Source organism: Myodes glareolus, chromosome 16, assembly GCF_982192425.1.
Source record: "Myodes glareolus chromosome 16, mMyoGla1.1, whole genome shotgun sequence".
Lineage (NCBI taxonomy): Eukaryota > Metazoa > Chordata > Mammalia > Rodentia > Cricetidae > Myodes > Myodes glareolus.
Window position 1 is genome coordinate 60532683 of NC_142041.1, and position 16297 is coordinate 60548979.

Below are 16297 nucleotides of genomic sequence, written 5' to 3' on the forward strand. Positions count from 1 at the left end.
ACATCTGTTCAGTGTAACAGTAACAGCAGCTAGCATTATATAGTATCAAAATTATAAGACGTTCAAGGTTCTGTCTATGTTTAATAAGTACTTCACTCTGGTTTATGACCGGAGCATGCAATGGCATGTTAAATAGCATGGCAAACTCAGACATCATTTCCTTGGCCTTTGTTTTTCCCCATTTAGTGTGACATCATGACGGTGGTGGGTTCTTTGCAATGCCCGTTTGGTGTGGTAGAAGCTCCCCTTTCCTCTCTTGTGTCCGATGCATTTCATGACGAGGTGTTAGACTCCATCAAACATTATCTCCACATCATGGAGGGTCTTTCACTACTGACTGTAGTGAAAATCAGACTGTAGGGTGCTGATTTGAATTCTGTAGGGCATAAAGTATGGGAAGGGAAAGGTGAGAGATAGGAGAGGAAGCTGATCAAGTCCAGATCATGAGAAGAAGGTGAAAGCCCAGCCTTCGGGCAGCGCCGTCCTCTAGTCCAAGACAGACGAGAAGCCAGAGGCCAATTTCCAAAGACCTCAGAGCCTTGCCTACTCTTTAGAGGTTACTTGGGACCAGATTTCTCTCACAAACCCTTCTTAGCAGTGACCTACTTTGTGGGATCATAATTTTAAATTCCTACACCTGACTATGTGCCTAGGTAATTCCATCAAGTCTTTGGATCAGTCTGTATTCCCGTCAGCTTCAGAGTCCTGTGAAAAACACACGACAAACTGTATTTTGCAGAGGTGGGGCCTTCTAGCTCTGAAGGGTTCTAACTTTGTGACTCTCTGAAATGTGTCACAGGTGTCCCCACACATACAAAAATGCCAGATTTCTGATGTGGAGTCAGCGAGTCTACCGTAACCCCTCCTTCAACTCAAACATATTTTCTCTTTGCCACTGGTGAAAGTGGGAAAATATGGATCACGTGTGACCAGCAGACAGTGTCTTTTTTTAAAAAATATTTATTTATTTATTTATTAGGTATACAATATTCTGTCTGTGTGTATGTCTGCAGGCCAGAAGAGGGTACCACACCTCATTACAGATGGTTGTGAGCCACCATGTGGTTGCTGGGAATTGAACTCAGGACCTCTGGAAGAGCAGGCAATGCTCTTAACCACTGAGCCATCTCTCCAGCCCCCAGTGTCTTTATCTGAAGCCCACGTAGACAATTACCTACGTACAAGATTACCTGGCTAGTCTAGGGGCAGTGGAGACAGGCAGCTGGGATTTTACCTCTGCTTTCCTTCCAGCATCTCTTTAGCGATCTTCATGTCAGCCCCTTCCTACCCGTGTTGCTGGGATCTCCGGGAACATGTACAAAATTCTGAGCAAAGTTGCACCTCTTCTCCAGTCAGTCCAGATAGAATGAATGACTTCAAGCCACCTACACCAGAGGAAAACAAAGCTGAAAGATTTGCTTGGCAACTAGAGTCTTTCCTGGGTGACTTTGACTGGCGTTCTCCACTGAGCTGTAGCTCTGACTCTATCTTGCTCTAAACCCTTTGAACTAGTCTTCTGCCGATGTGAGTTCATATCCGAGGTGAAGTTCAAGTTAGCACTTAGGGAGAGGTTGGCTTAGGTGGCCATTGTTTCCCACCTTCTTCCTCTTGCTCCTGGCTAACAAGCCTTTGGAGACAGGCTGGGATTCTGAATGAGAAGGAATAGGTTTAAACTATGAGTACCACGTATCAGGGGGTGGATACTGTCACATTCCTAAAGCCTATGAGCCTTAGTTTCCCTATGTTTACACAAAGATAATCAGACATATTGCTGTATCGAATGAGAGTCTTTAGAAGGAGCGGTACTATCTGTGTACCATTCACACAGCCTTGGTGCATCTCTTCCTATTTTAAAGCCTTTGTCTTCTATTGCCTGCATTCAGCTAGTGAGTTCCTTTTCTAGCTAAGAAATCATTCAAGCAGTTAGATGGGGACTAGAATTCATGGTAAGTATTAATAACTGACTTCACTCTTTCTTAGGATCTGTGATAACCATGTCAAGTAGTTAAAAGTTAAGAACTTCGCCAAATTAACACCATTTTACAAAGGAGAGAGGAAAATCAGACCAAAAAGTACTCCTTTCAACCAAAAATAATCTTTCAGATTATCTGTTCTTCATCTACTTCCTAGCACATAAGTTGGGGTTACACTCTTATAGATATGGCAGATAAATACATTCTTTTTCTCCTTTGAAGGTGCTTGGGAGCAATGAAGGAGAAAAGTCATACTCACACAGACCCGAGGCCAGAGTCTGCTCTTCAAGCTTCAATCTCTTCTGAACAGGGTTTGGTGGTCAGCACTCCCTTCCGATGACTCCACCCTAGCAATAAGTCTAGGTAGATAAGAGTCTCTCCACGCCAATGCAGCAGAATCCCGTAGTGCATGGTACATTTTCTAAACTCTGCACTATTTTGATCTTGCCCTTGTACACGTCAGCGGTCAGCCATGACTCATGGTGACTCTGCTGCCCTCTGTCTGGCCCTCACAATCACCGTCCCCCTTTTCCAGTCTCTCATCACCCACGTCCAGTCCGTGACTTCATCACAATAATTACTAATGGAAAGCCGCTTACCAGACTCCTTCCTAGTCTCGCCTGTCTTCTGATTCTGTCAGCCCATGCCACAAACCAAGCCAAGCAGAGCCACCCCGGGCTCCAGCTAAGGAGAGTCCCCTCTGAAGATGGGAACAACTTTGAAAGATGAGGTCCAGGGAGTCCAAGGAACAGAGTTTGAGAAACAGAGAGAATGCAAGGTGCCAGAGGAGGGCAAAAAGCGACACCCATGTGAAGGGGGCAGCTCTCTAGGCCTCACTTCAGCTTCAGCATGCCTTGGCTTCCAAGGGCTCACACAGAGACAACCCTGGCTGAGGTACCTTCTTCCCAGGACATCTTTCATTTGGATATCGCTTTTGACCTATTTTGTTTCGACTTTAATTTTCATTCCAGGGCAAGTCAAACACAATCATAGCATCCTTGCTAAAGGGTCTATAAAAATATCATGTGAGACATTTTTGACACTAATGAAACTGTTCTTTAGAATGTGCATTAGTTATCACATTCATCACTTTATCCTTGCCATGACCAAATGCAGGGCAGCATCAGCTTGAGGAAGGAAGGGTTTATTCTGCTCCCTATTTGAGAGTTCAGTTCACCATGGACAGGAAGGTATGGCGGCGGCATGCAGGAGCTGACCATATGGTGTCTGCAGACAGAAAGCATAGACCTAGACACTGGTGCTCTGCTCAGTTTTCCTTGCTAAGGCAGTGAAAAGCCCCCATCTGCAGAGTGGAGCCACCACATTTGAGGTAAGTCTTCCCTCTTCAGTTACACCTTCCTGGGAGCATCCTTCCAGACACGCTCTGAGGTGTGCTGCCATGGTGATTCTAAATCCCACCCAAGTGACAGTCAAGATGAACAAAATGCCTCTTCAGTTAAACCTTCCCGGGAGCATCCTTCCAGACACGCTCAGAGGTGTGCTGCCATGGTGATTCTAAATCCCACCCAAGTGACAGTCAAGATGAACCAAGTGAAACAGCTTTCAATCTCATCACTGTTGTGCTTGGGTTTTGTAGCTTACTCAGATAGACCCTTCGTGCCTTCATCAAGTGGGCATGTTTAGAACAGACATGAATTTAGCATGAAGTTTAGAGTCAATGATCCAACTGTGTGGAGGTTGCTGGCTTCTACAGAACAAGTCAAAGAACGCCCAAGAGGTTCTGTTTGCTGCCAAAACATTTCAGTACAGACGGAGTATGGTTAGGGTGTGCATCCTTAAAACACATGTGCTGGGAGCTAAATCATCACGGGACCTGTCATTAACCTTAGGCAGTGCTGGTGATGGGTCCTTGAGGGAGGTGTTTAGACCACCAGGGCTCTATCCAAAAGTATGGATCAGTGTTAAAACACGAAAGGGTTTGAAGCTGTGAGTTTGACAGCTGCTGCTTGCTCCTTCACTGATGCCCTCCACTCTGAGGTGGTGCATGAAGAAGGCCCCTAGAAGGTTCTGGCCCTCGACCTTGGACCTCACCGTCTCTAACACCATAAAAATAAATCTCTGTTCTTTTTTAATTACTCAATCATGAGATTCTTTTTAACAGCATCACCAAACAGATTAGGACATTCCTGGGTTGGAGGCGTCCAAACACCCTGTATTATACAAAACAAACAGAATAGGGAGATGTAATAGAGGTTTCTCAGAAGCGTTGCAGGAAATAGAACACTCATTTGAGAAGTATGGCTTGAGGCTGAATGTCACCCAGGACCCTAGTTTTCCATGGAAATGGACGTGGAGGAAGGAGAGCTTGCCAAGGGTATCCAGTGGGTCAAGTTCTCAGAATGTCCCACCAGTGGTCCCCGGAAGGCTCAAGAGAATGGCATGTATAGAGTAGAGCAACCCTTGAAGGAGCTGTCATGGAACAGAGCATTTATCTTCTGGTCTCCCTCATATTGGGTGAGTTCAGAGTCGTCTGAATAACAGCCCTGCACCTGCTAGTAAATGATTCTGGTCATAGTGTTTTTAATTTCCCTCTTTTTACCTTCTAAATAGTGACACAGAGATCATTGCTGGGCGTGACAGAGCAAACAGAGATTCTGAACACACCCTGGGGAATCAGACATCAGTAGCAATTTGTGGATGATATAAATTGATGACATTCACACAAATACACAATAAAAAATGAGACCTTAGATTCACAGCAAATTTGATTATTATTATTGGTTGTTAATATTGAATTATTCAGAAACCTTGTGAGAACCCACATTAGGGCCATTTCAGAAACTGTTAAATAATGTCATAATCCCAAGCCAAAACACATCAAATATTTTTATGAAATTCAAAGTCAGCAACTCAAACATAATTTTACAAACATTCTAACATGATGTAGTCTGAAGATAGATGTATTTGGTACTGAGAAAGAGAGGGCTGTAGGCAAACATTACCAGCTTTTATTTACAATATGGTCCTGCAAGAGAAGAGACCTTCGCATGCGCAGTGAAAACACTGGAACTCCCAGGCGACAGTCTCGAATCTGAGCAGAAGAGTTCAGGTGATGTCCGACCTGAACATTACGTGGTGTGGCAGCATATACACGCTGTGTGTTCAGAACCAAGGCAGGCTGGGGAGGCGGCTCCGTGGATAACACCCTTTCCTTGCCAAAGTGAGAGCCACAGATCGCACTAAGAGAATCCATGGAAAAGGGCAGCCGTGGACATGTCAGCTGCCTGCAGTTCTAGTCCTTATGAGCGGAGATGGGATCCCGAGGCAGGCTGGCTAGCAAGCGTAGTTGGAATTGGTGTGCTCCGGAACCAGTGAGAAATCTTGACAGAATAAAGGGAGTGAGAACTGAGGATGGGACCTGTCGTTACCCTTAGGCCTCTATATGCCCCACCCCCTCCCAGAATATACCCGTAAAAGTGAAAATGTTTTATACACACACACAAATACTCAAGCAGAAAGATGAACAACGGCCGTAGTAAGGTTCTGGGAGGCAAAACAAGCCGGCACTGCCAGAAACGCTGGAGATTCGCGACAGGCTTGATTCTGCGTGGTCTCGTTTACTGAAAACCCCCACGTTCAGTTATGTAGTAGCCTGATGGAGGGAAACCGCCACAGTTTAAGAAACAGTGTCCTTCATTAGTGAACATTTTCAAGAATAAAAACAGGTCAGCCACCTGCCAAAGTGACAGATCAAAGAATGTTTTGTTGAGAACGGGTTGAAATGCTGCCTAGGTTTTCTGAAACACAATTTTAATTAGGACAACTGAATGTTACAAAAGTAGTTTAACCAGGTATGGACAAGTGAAGTTGCAGTCTAGACTTGGTACTTACTGTTGCTGTCATTTTAAAGCCGGCCAGTCCTGAGGCTAAGGCTGAAAGTTCATGGGCCTAAGGAAGAGACAGGAGAGCTGGGCTGAAGGGAAGAAAACGGTGCCAGGCTGCTCTGTGCGCAGCCTCGGGGAGCAGCATGGCCTCTGTCCCCACAGCATTTCTGCCCCTGTGCAGGTGACACAGACAGAAAGTCTATGCATCAAAACCAGCACCCTGAACTCTATTGCTTCCAGATCCCACCAAGACTCTATGTCCTACCAAGGTTGTCCACTTACCAGAGAAATGCTGGGAATTGCGTAGGCTGGTGATCCTGAAAATCTCATTCGAACTTTGGTCTCTACACAGCTTTGGAAAATGAGCCACAGGCAGACTGGAGACAGCTTTTGCTTACATCTGTTGCTATCTATTGAACTTGAAATTAAACCTAGGCAAAAATATAATTGTTCTTCAGCCATCACAAAAGTGAATCTAACTGAATGCTTTAATGAAAAAAAAAATCCAAAATACTTTAATGGGAGGACTGGCATGGTTTTGTAATTTTTAAGTATTCCGTATAACACATCTAGTTTGGAAATCCCCTTGCCATCTAGATTATTAAGACACAACAACTTGCACCCACCTTCCTTCACTTCACTCTGTTGTGGTGTTTAATTCTGGCTAGAATTCCAGCCTCACTTGGAGATGTGGTTGTGGAAAGCTGTGGCGGTTTTGGTTCATCGTAGATGTCTTTTGATGGACACCCAAAGTTGGCCTCTGAGAAGCTGACCGAGCTGTGTCAGTGACTTTCTCACATCTGGTGGTCTTTCCTGCATTCTGAAATGTGATTTTAATCTCACACATACTTTTCCATAAGGAGTCCTATGATCTTCATTTTTTTTTCTTTTCTGTTTTTTTTTTTTTTTGAGACGGGGTTTCTCTGTGTAGCCTTGGCAGTCCTGGAACTCACTCTGTAGACCAGGCTGGCCTCCAACTCATACTGATAAGCATGCTTCTGCCTCCCGAGAGCTGGGTTGATCTTCACTTTTAAGATGAAGTCAAGTGAAAATTTCTTCTTAGTGGCAAAAGAGCCCAATCTAGGAAAATCAGATCTAGCAGGAAAGAACCAGTCGGTACAAGTAGCAAAAGGAAAGGGCAGAACATTTGCAGGTCACGGTCAAAGATATCTCAGTTATTATAATAAGGAAAGCAAGACATTGATGTTTAAAAATTAACCTTTAGTGAGCATTGTGTCTGTTCCTATAAAGGTCTCATTTTTTTCTACTCTATTCCACACCTGTCAGTTAGGGCTGTGGTCAGTGAGGAGGTATGTCATGGACACCCTGTCTCATCTGGGACACCTAAGATCACACATGCAGAGTCAGAAATTGTGACTCAGACATGTGGGAGTCAGAGGGCATGGGCAGGATAAACGCTCAATCTCTTTCATTTAAAGACTTAATTTTATTGATACGTGTATGTGTGTGCATGTGTGTGTGCATGTTTACATGTATGCAGGTGCCCTCCTAAACTAAAGGAGAGCCTAAGAACCTCTGGAGCGACAGCTACAGCGGTTGTGAATTGCCCTACAGTAGGTGCTGGGAACTGAACTCTGGTCCTCTGGAAGATCTCTTTTTTCAGAAAGCTGATTTACAAATTCCAATAAAAGATACAAAAATATTCAATGTCTTGGCTAACACACAAAGCAATTGTTTCATGACCCATATATATGTATTTATATATATGGGTTTCATGACACACGTATTCCTTCCTCCTCCTCTGGTTTCCTTCTCCCCTCACATCATCTACTTCCTCCCTTCACTTCCTATGTGTCTAGAAATGTAAATCTAGGCCCCATATGTGAGGGTGAGAGAGAATGCGGTCTTGTATCACTGAATCTTATTTTGCTTAACACTATGAGCTCTTGTTCCAGTCGTTTTCCTGTAAATCCCGTGTGTTCCTATTTCTCCACAGTCGGAGAAGATTGGATTATGTATGTGTATCGTGTTTTCCTATCCAGTCATCTGTTGATGGGCATCAAGGCTTCTTCCAGGTCTTACCTTTTGCAAACACTGCAGGGATAAAGCACAGCTCTTTTCAAACAATCAAAGACCAGTTAGAGACTTCTTGCTTCCCATTTTTCTCCTCTTTTGCTGCCAAAGAGGAAATCTTCCATACCGATACTGTGTTTTCTCAAAGGCAAGATGCTTCCATGAGGTGTTCCATAGTTCTCCTTTCCCAAGCAACGAAAGAGCCTAATGTGGCTCCAAATAAAACTTTCTGTTAGGTAAAAGGGAAAGATGAAGGACTTTCTACATGTTAAGCAAGTATGGGCCACTTTACATGTGTGTGTGTGTGTGTGTGTGTGTGTGTGTGTGTGTGTGTGTGTGCATATGTGTGGGCACCCACATATCACAGCATGTCACAGCACATATCTGGAGGTCAGTGGATGGCTTAAGGGAGCTAATTCTCTCCTTCCACTATATGGATTCTGGTATTCAACTCAAGTTATCAGGTTCTACCCATTTTGCTACCCCAGTCTTCTTTTTACTTTTAATTTAGGGATAGGGTCTCAGCGAATTGCCCAGGCTGGACTTGAACTCACTTTATAGCCCAGAGAAATCTTGAACTTTTGCTCCCATTCCAGCCTCCTGAGCAACTGGTCCATCAGGTCTTGCCCTGGCAGTAATGGCTTCAAAAAAAGGCCCAGAAAGAAGCCAGAGCAAGAGATCTGTGTAACTTGGTAAACAGATTAGCACAAAGACACTGGTTACTGTGAGTTTCAGCCTCGGCAGCTTCCACCCAGATAAACTCACGACTGACTTCTCACTGCCAGGATTGGAGCTCTGCACTCCCGCCTGATAATTTATCTTCTTGAGTTCTGGTAGCTTTGGGGGTTATTCTTCTTTCCTCTCCATTAGTGAAAACTGACAGAGAAATCCTTGGTTGCCCCAGTGAATGGATCTTTACTAAAGGAAGTTTCCACCAAAAGAAGATGGAGACAGATGCTCTCTTACGAAAGGAGTCACTTGTTCAATTCCTGGCAGAGAGAAGTCAGTTGTGAGTTCACCTGGCTTTACTATTATTGACTAAAATGACTTTCTGACTCATCATTTTAACATCTTCTAGAAGAATCAACCAAAATATCTCCTGGTATGGGCTGAGATAAAGTGTGTTCCCCTCTGTTGTTCTGTTGATGGAAAGGGGGTGTCTTCCTCCTCCTCCTCCATCTCTCCTATGGAGCCTTTTGTTTTAAATCACAAAACAAAGCAGAAAACTTGTGCCTATTAAAATCCCATTAAAATTCCAAACACCACGGTTGCTCTTTGTTGAAGGAACCACCAGACTAAAGTGAGATTGAACTTGAAAGCCAAAGCAAAAGAATATGAAATCAGATCAGCATCCTTGACCAAGGAGCACTCAGCCTTTCAAAATTACAGTGCCAAGAGCACTTGCCCTACAACACTCATCTTAGGAGGAGTGTGTGGAAGGGGGTTTTTGTTCTCTGTTGAGTCAGCAGCGCCAGACCATCACTAGTTAGGATGCTCTGGTCCCCCCAGAAAGCCCCCAGCAGAGTTGGTTTTTCAGTTTACTCATCCATCCGTCATTCAGCAACTTTAACACCATCAGCCTTTCCTCTTAGCTTTGCTCTCAGAGCAGAACCAAGTTGGCAGGATCCCAAGCGTGTGGTCCTCTCCCTGTTTCACACCCAGCCGCCTCCGCTCAGTTCCCAGTTCCCACTCCTATATTTCCCATTCAGTTGTCTAAAATAAAATGGTGGTGGGGGCGTGGAGAAAGCGTTGGGATGTTTCTTTATGAGACAGCATGTTTGAGTCCTGGCGGCATAGAAAGGACAGCTTCGAGGTCTTTGTTCCCAGTCACAATCTTTCCCCCAGTCTTCAGCGATTTCGTCTAGGGCTCGTGAGAAATCCTCCTTTTTAGGTTTTGTTTACTTTGTTTGTCTCACTTGGAGTTGCTTGCTTTGATGACCTTGAGTAGCAGAAGATGACTTTGATCTACCTGCTAGAATTGAAGGTGGGTGACGCACCTGAATTCATATGCTGCTGTGGTTGGAGCCCAAGGCTCCATGAATACTGGGCAGTAACTGTGCCATCTTGGCAATCTTGCTATAAACTTCGTAATGAAACCATGGGGCAGAAAATTCTTCAGACATTTTTCTTTTATATCAATTACAGAATGACACCCAAATTGCCAGTAGAAATGAATTCAAGGGCCGTAGTCCCAGCACTCTGCCTACGTGAGTCGGTGGCTCAAAGTCTCTGTGCTTGCTCTTGAAGCACCCTGAGAAATTAGGATTATGAGTAAAAAACCCATTTTTAATATTGGTTTTTGACAGTCAGCTCCATTTACTTCTTTATTCAAATGTGCGTTATTGTTGCATTCAATACAACTTCTTTTGTTTGTTGGATTGCTCTTCTGAGACTTTTTTCAATGGTGATCCTCACTTCTCAAACTTGAGTCTGCTTCCCTGTGGGGTTTTGTTTCTTTGCTTGTTCTTGGTTTTCCTTTATCTGTTTGGTTCAGATAAGCTACTGTTCTCTAGCTCAGGCTGGTGATCACCTTGCTGTCTTTCGCCCAGCCCGCCAGGCAGCTGGGGTGACACACAGCAGCACTTTCTGACTTGGAAGCCAATCTTAGTGGCTGGACTCCTAAAAACGGCCCTTGGCCTAAGACTTCTCCTCTGCCTCTGGGTTTCCTTTACCAGTGAGCTCTTCCCATGTTTCTCAGCACATAAATACTGCATTTGCTGGACTCTGATCTGGCGCTTACCCCTGAAGCATTCTCTGGAGGCAGGTCCTGCTCGTAACCCCATGCAGATGGGGAAGCAGGCTAGGATGGAGTGTAGTGGAAAAACTTAGACGAATACAGGCTCTTTAGAAAATTTGGCTTTCTACTTGTCTACTTCAGAGTTACATTTGCTGTAACTCTGACCAAAACAACTCGGGGAGAAAACTTGACTTAACACTTCTACGTCATTGTTCATCGCTGAAGTCAGGACAGGAACTCAAACAGGGCAGGAACCTGAAAGAAAAGAAAATAAAAAACAAACAAAGAACAGCAACAGAAACAAAAAGAGTGCAGAGGCCATGGAGGGGTGCTGCTTACAGGCTTGCTCACTGTGTCTTGCTCAGTCTGTTTTCTTATAGAATCCAAGACTACTAGGCAAAGGACAGCCTCACCCAAAGTGGTATGCCCCCCATCAATCTCTAATTAAGAAAACATTCTCCTTTTAGGCTTAATCTCCGCTGATTTCTCAGCTCCAGCTGAGCTGTCCCAGTAAAGTTGTCAGTTGTCCCAGTAAAACAAAGGCTTTACTTTAGTGCTTCTAGTTTCTTGTTAATCACAGACAATTCTTCAGCCCCAGCTAACCAGAACCACAGGTTCTTAACTCAAAATATGCAACAACGCTGATAAAAGTCTTTAAGTGACTCTCAAGTGTCCTTCTGGAATTTTGCAATCCAGGCCTCCATCCTCTGCCTTGCTCTTTTTATTCTTATCTTCTGCGTCCCACAGAACAGACCACTGAGCTCCCAACTCTCAAAGGCTTTTCTATTCCAGAGTTTAAAGTCCGTCCCCAGTCCTCCCTGAAAGACATGGTCAGGTCTGTTGTAGCAATACTCCACAACCCTGATGTCAGTTTCTGCCTTAGTCACTATTGCTGCGCTGGAGCATGGCGACCAATAGCAAGTCGAGGTGGAAAGGGTCCATTTGCCTTGCACTTCCACATCATTGCTCATAGCTGCAGGAAATGAGGACAGGAACTCCAACAGGGCAGGAAACTGAAGACAGGAGCTGATACAGAGGTCGTGGAGGGGTGCCGCTTATGGACTTGCCCCTTGTGGCTTGTTCATCCTGGTTTCTTTTAGAACCCAGGACCACCAACCCAGAGATGGCACCAGCCACGATGATGTGGGTCTCCCATCAATCACTACTTTAAAAATGCCCTACAGTCAGATCTTATAGAGGCGTTTGCTCAGTGGTTTCCTCCTTTTAGATGACTCTAGCTTGTGTTGAGTTGACATAAAACTAGCCTGCACATTATTTTTAAAGTCTGCTTGTCTTGTTTTCTTTCAGACAGGGTCTTATGCTGTAAGCCATGCTGGTCTAGAACTCATGGCAATCCTCTTGCCTTCCCCTTTTCAGTACTGGGACTGCAAACATGAGACACCATGCTTAGCAACATTCTTACTTCATATTTTAATTTTATTTAAGACAGGGACTCATTCTATAGCCAGGGTTCCTTTATATTCAAGAGGGCCCTGCTGCACTAGCCTGCTCAGTGCTGTGTTACTAGCCTGTGAGCCACCTCCTGCACCAGATGACATCAGTTCCTAACCACCATACTGGGCCGTGGAAAGGACCCGGCTTGCTGTAACCTTTGGGCATCACGTTCACTGAGATATGGCTGCAGCAGGCACCTGACCCTCTGCTGTCCAGCTGAAATATGTTTCAGCATGCCTAGGGTTCCTGCCACTAGTCATTGGAACTCCCTTTCACCTGAAAGAACATAATGCCACCGAAAAACCAATGTCACCTCCAACCCTCCAGCTTCTGGCTGACCCCAGGAGCAGAAGATGGTGTGAGAAGGCAGCTCTCTAGAGGTCGGGTTTGGTTTAGTTCCAAACAGGAAGTCATGCTCCCCAGGTTTCAACAAAAATCCAGCTGTGTTTTCTCTCTGGTCAAGAAAACTGTGTTACCATTGATGAAGTCAAAGGCAGAATCTAAGTCTAGCAAATATTTAGGTACTTTTATCCTTCACACTTTTGTAAATGTTCTGCAAAATGTATTCAGAAAATCTGTCCATTGGAAAACATCACGGACTTCTTTGCTGTTGCAATGAAGATGGAAGACAACAAGGCTGCAAATGTGGTGGGTATTCAAAACAACAATAATGAGGTGGGAGGAACTTGCTAAAAGCAAATTGGTTTCCTATAGTTTTATTCTGCCAGTCAGATCTTAGAGCTGTAGCCTCCCGTGGATGGGAATGGTGCAGTGTTCTGGAAGGTCTTACAGTTTTAAACACTGGGCTGTGGGTCAGGTTGGAAATGTGTGTGTGTGTGTGTGTGTGTGTGTGTGTGTGTGTGTGTGAGAGAGAGAGAGAGAGAGAGAGAGAGAGAGAGAGAGAGAGAGAGAGTCAAAGAGTAAGGGTTGAAAATTCATTATGAATTAATATATTATATTTATTTTAGTAGTGTATGGATGCCCCCAGTCAACCCTGACCTCAAAATACATCAGCCTTACCAGGCTTCCAGTTTTCACCCTCCAGGATTTCCTACTTCTGGAAGGATCAGAAGTGCAGAGTATTTTGATCTGATGTAGTGGCTCCTTCTGGCAATCATCCCAGCACTAAGGGGGCAGTATGAAGAAGATTGTGAATTTGGAGCCAGCTGGGCTTACAGGGTGAGCCTTTCATACGTCTGTGATCAGAATGGAGCTGAGAAAGAGAGAGAAACTGGAAATCTGACTAAACTGGACCTCCACCATCTGCCGCCAGTAATAGCTCAGCATCCTGTTGAGAGGAGAGACCTTCCCGTTTAAAGTTAGCTCGCAGACCAAACAGTCTTGGAAAAGATTTTCACAACGCATGTTTTTGTTCATAAAAAAATAAATTTATTTACATATGTTCGTTACCATGGTAGAGCAGCGTCACCACAGCATTGCCAGGACCACCAAGCACCATGCACTGGGTAGAAGCCAGCAGGTCATTGGGTAGAGAGATCAGCCCCAACCGCCCACCATGCTCAGTCCTTGGACCAGGAAGAATAGTGGGGGGGGGGGGGGGGAGAACATGAACCCCACAGGAGGCTTTGCTGTGGCAGGAGTGACCTGTTTAGAGGCATGAAGTGCATGTCACAAAATGGGCAGTCAGATAAGACTTCAGGGGAGAGTGTGGGTGGGGAGGAGACTGAGAACCAAATAAAACAGCTGGGTCCACTGAGTGGAGACCAGACCCATGGCAGGCCTAACACTGATCAGAGAGACAAGGGAGCTCGGGAAGAAGACCCCAACCCTGAGGGATTGAGGGCAAAACCGACTTCCGGTGGTATATATTACTATCTCGTCATGTACCGCCACTAAAAGAGAACTTGCTGGTGGGAGTTTGACACTGTCCTCCGAAACTTAGAAATAGGTCCCTGATGGGCTTTTCCAACCTTTCCAGAGTGCTCAGCCAAGGTCACAGGGAAGGACCTGGCTGCGCAGGGAAACCACAGGGAAAATCGTCATTAGCTTAAAAACCAGCCCGTTTCTGCAGTGGACTCAAACGGCATGGTTTGAGCTAAGAGCTAATGCCCCAGGTTGGATCTAGTCTGAGACTTCTCCCCACGAAACCGCTACAGTTGCGCTGATCCGCGGCAGCCATGTCCACCTGCGCTCCACCAGGATAGTCACCCGTCCTGTTAACAGGCCCAGGAAAATGAGAAGGTCCGGAATCCAATAGGACCTCCTTGGCCCGATTTAACATAATCCATCAGCTGTGTTGCTGTCCTTCTAAGCGGAAGTTCCACAGAGTCTGCTGGCTGCAGAAACATCTTTGGTGTCAGAGTCCGGCCGTCCAGAGACCACGAATGGCCACGTCTGAAAAATCGAAATGAGCGTCAGATACGGAGGAGAAACTAGCTCAAAACGAAACCGCTCTCCCCAGAGGTCCCCGGCTTTTATTAGCGTTCTAGGAATTTGTGCATCTTGTTCTTCTATTAGCATGCTTTTTCGGTGAAAAGTGCGAGTTTAGGATTCTGTGATTTAATGTCCCCTCCCCCATAAGAGTAAATTTGGATGAGATCTTTCCCAAGGCCAGGAAGCTGGCAGGTTAGATAGGGACTTTCCGGACAATCGCGTCTGGGAAAACTATCCTCCATTAGTGTTTTGTTTTGCTTTGTTTTAAACCACTCAAACTTTTTCAAAGAGTTAGGTTTTCTCTCCCACTTTAAAAAGAACAGCGCTGGCTGATTCAAACCTGCCAGGCTGTTGTCTGGAAAAAGTTGTGTATCTCAGACTTTTCCGTTCGGCTAAATGCAGAAATACTCGCAATGGGGAGTCACAGTTTATCCCGGAAGTAGGGTGTTAACGAATAGCTGTCACTGGGCAAAGGACCAGGACACTGATTAGAAGCCCGAATGATTTTTCTCCAAGAAAAAAGGCTGACTCCTACTGCCTTGATTTGGGGGGCCACTAAACCAGATTCCTCACCACCGGCTCTAGAAACCTTCCTTCTGTTGGCTCTTCCTCTGGGGCAGACCCAGCCCTGCGCCCGGGTTTCGCTCAGGGCTGCTAGCCCCGGGCCACCCGCGCCGCGTCCCTGTCCCTACCAGGTTCACCGGGTGCACGTATCCGTTCTCGTAGCGGTCCTCCTGCAGCAGCTGGCGCAGGTGCGCGATGTAGCTGGAAGCCAGGCGCAGCGTGTCCAGTTTGGAAAGCTTGGTGTCGGGCGGCACCCAGGGCAGGCTGGTCTTGAGTCTGGAGAAGGCTTTGCTCAGCACGCGCATCCGGGCCCGCTCGCGGGCGTTGGCGGCGTTCCGCTGCGACTGCTTGCACTCAGCGGCCGAGCCCTTGGGCGGGAGCGGCTTCTTACCAGCGCCGCCCGCATCGCCACCTGCACCGCCACCTGCGCCGCCGGGGCCAGCCACACGGGGCCGCTTCCTCTTGCAGCTCCCCGGGACGCCCGCGGCTCCCAAAGAGCGTGGCTCCTCTTCGCCGTCGGGGTCCTCCTCCTCCGCGGAAGAATTGTCGCTGGGCGAGACGTAGCCGTGCTCGGCATCGTGCAGAGGTGGCCTCTTGGAGGCGGGGGTCGGGTAGACCCGCTGCAGCCCTCTCACCTCCATGTCTTCGGGGTCACTCACCGAGCCGGTGGGCATCGCCTAGTCCCCGGCGCCCACGCGCGCCCGCCTTCCTCCGCCCCGGCCAGTCTCGCCGACTCCGGCTTCCGCTCACTGGAAGAGGATGGGGCGTGAGAGAGCTCAGAGGAGTAGCGGAGACCCGGGCCCGTCGCAGATCGGGTCCCCAAGGAGCCGGGCGCTTGGAGCAGGCGCGACTGGCCGCTGACCCGCCAGCCTGGGGCTCTGAACTTGACTCTGGACCCAAAAGTACAGCCGCAAGCAGCGCCTTTTGACAGGACTATTTATCTGTACTCCTTGGGACAAACCACCCCCGGCAAAGCAGAGGGGGTTTGAAAGGGGAACAAGAGGTGGGGCGGGGGCGTGGAAGGGGTGGGGATCATTTTTCTAAGCTGAGCGGTTAGTGGGGCGGGGGCAAGGAACGTCTGCGCAAAGCCCAGACTTGGGCCTCTAGACCCGACAATGACCCTAAGAGTATCTGTGTGAGGTAAGTGGGATTTGGGGGGTAAAAATGGAAAAAGGCCTTCTTTCCACTCAACCCACTTCCATCTGCAGCTGGTCTTAGTGGGCCCTTAAGAATCCGAGCGTACCCACCGCAGTTTCTTTCCCAGTTTGTTCCACGGGAACTGTTGTTCGAGATGA

General features: G+C 46.7%; 1 protein-coding gene across 1 annotated transcript; it reads right to left on the reverse strand.

Moving 5' to 3' along the window:
• Nucleotides 1-13410: 13410 nt before the first annotated feature.
• Msc (musculin) lies at nt 13411-15980 on the reverse strand. Its single transcript, XM_048420567.3, has 2 exons — nt 15131-15980; nt 13411-14399 (listed from the first exon to the last, which is right to left on the reverse strand). The coding sequence occupies exons 1-2, from the start codon at nt 15674-15676 to the stop codon at nt 14313-14315; spliced, it is 633 nt and encodes a 210-aa protein (XP_048276524.2). The 5' UTR covers nt 15677-15980; the 3' UTR covers nt 13411-14312.
• Between the last annotated feature and the right edge of the window lie 317 nt (nt 15981-16297).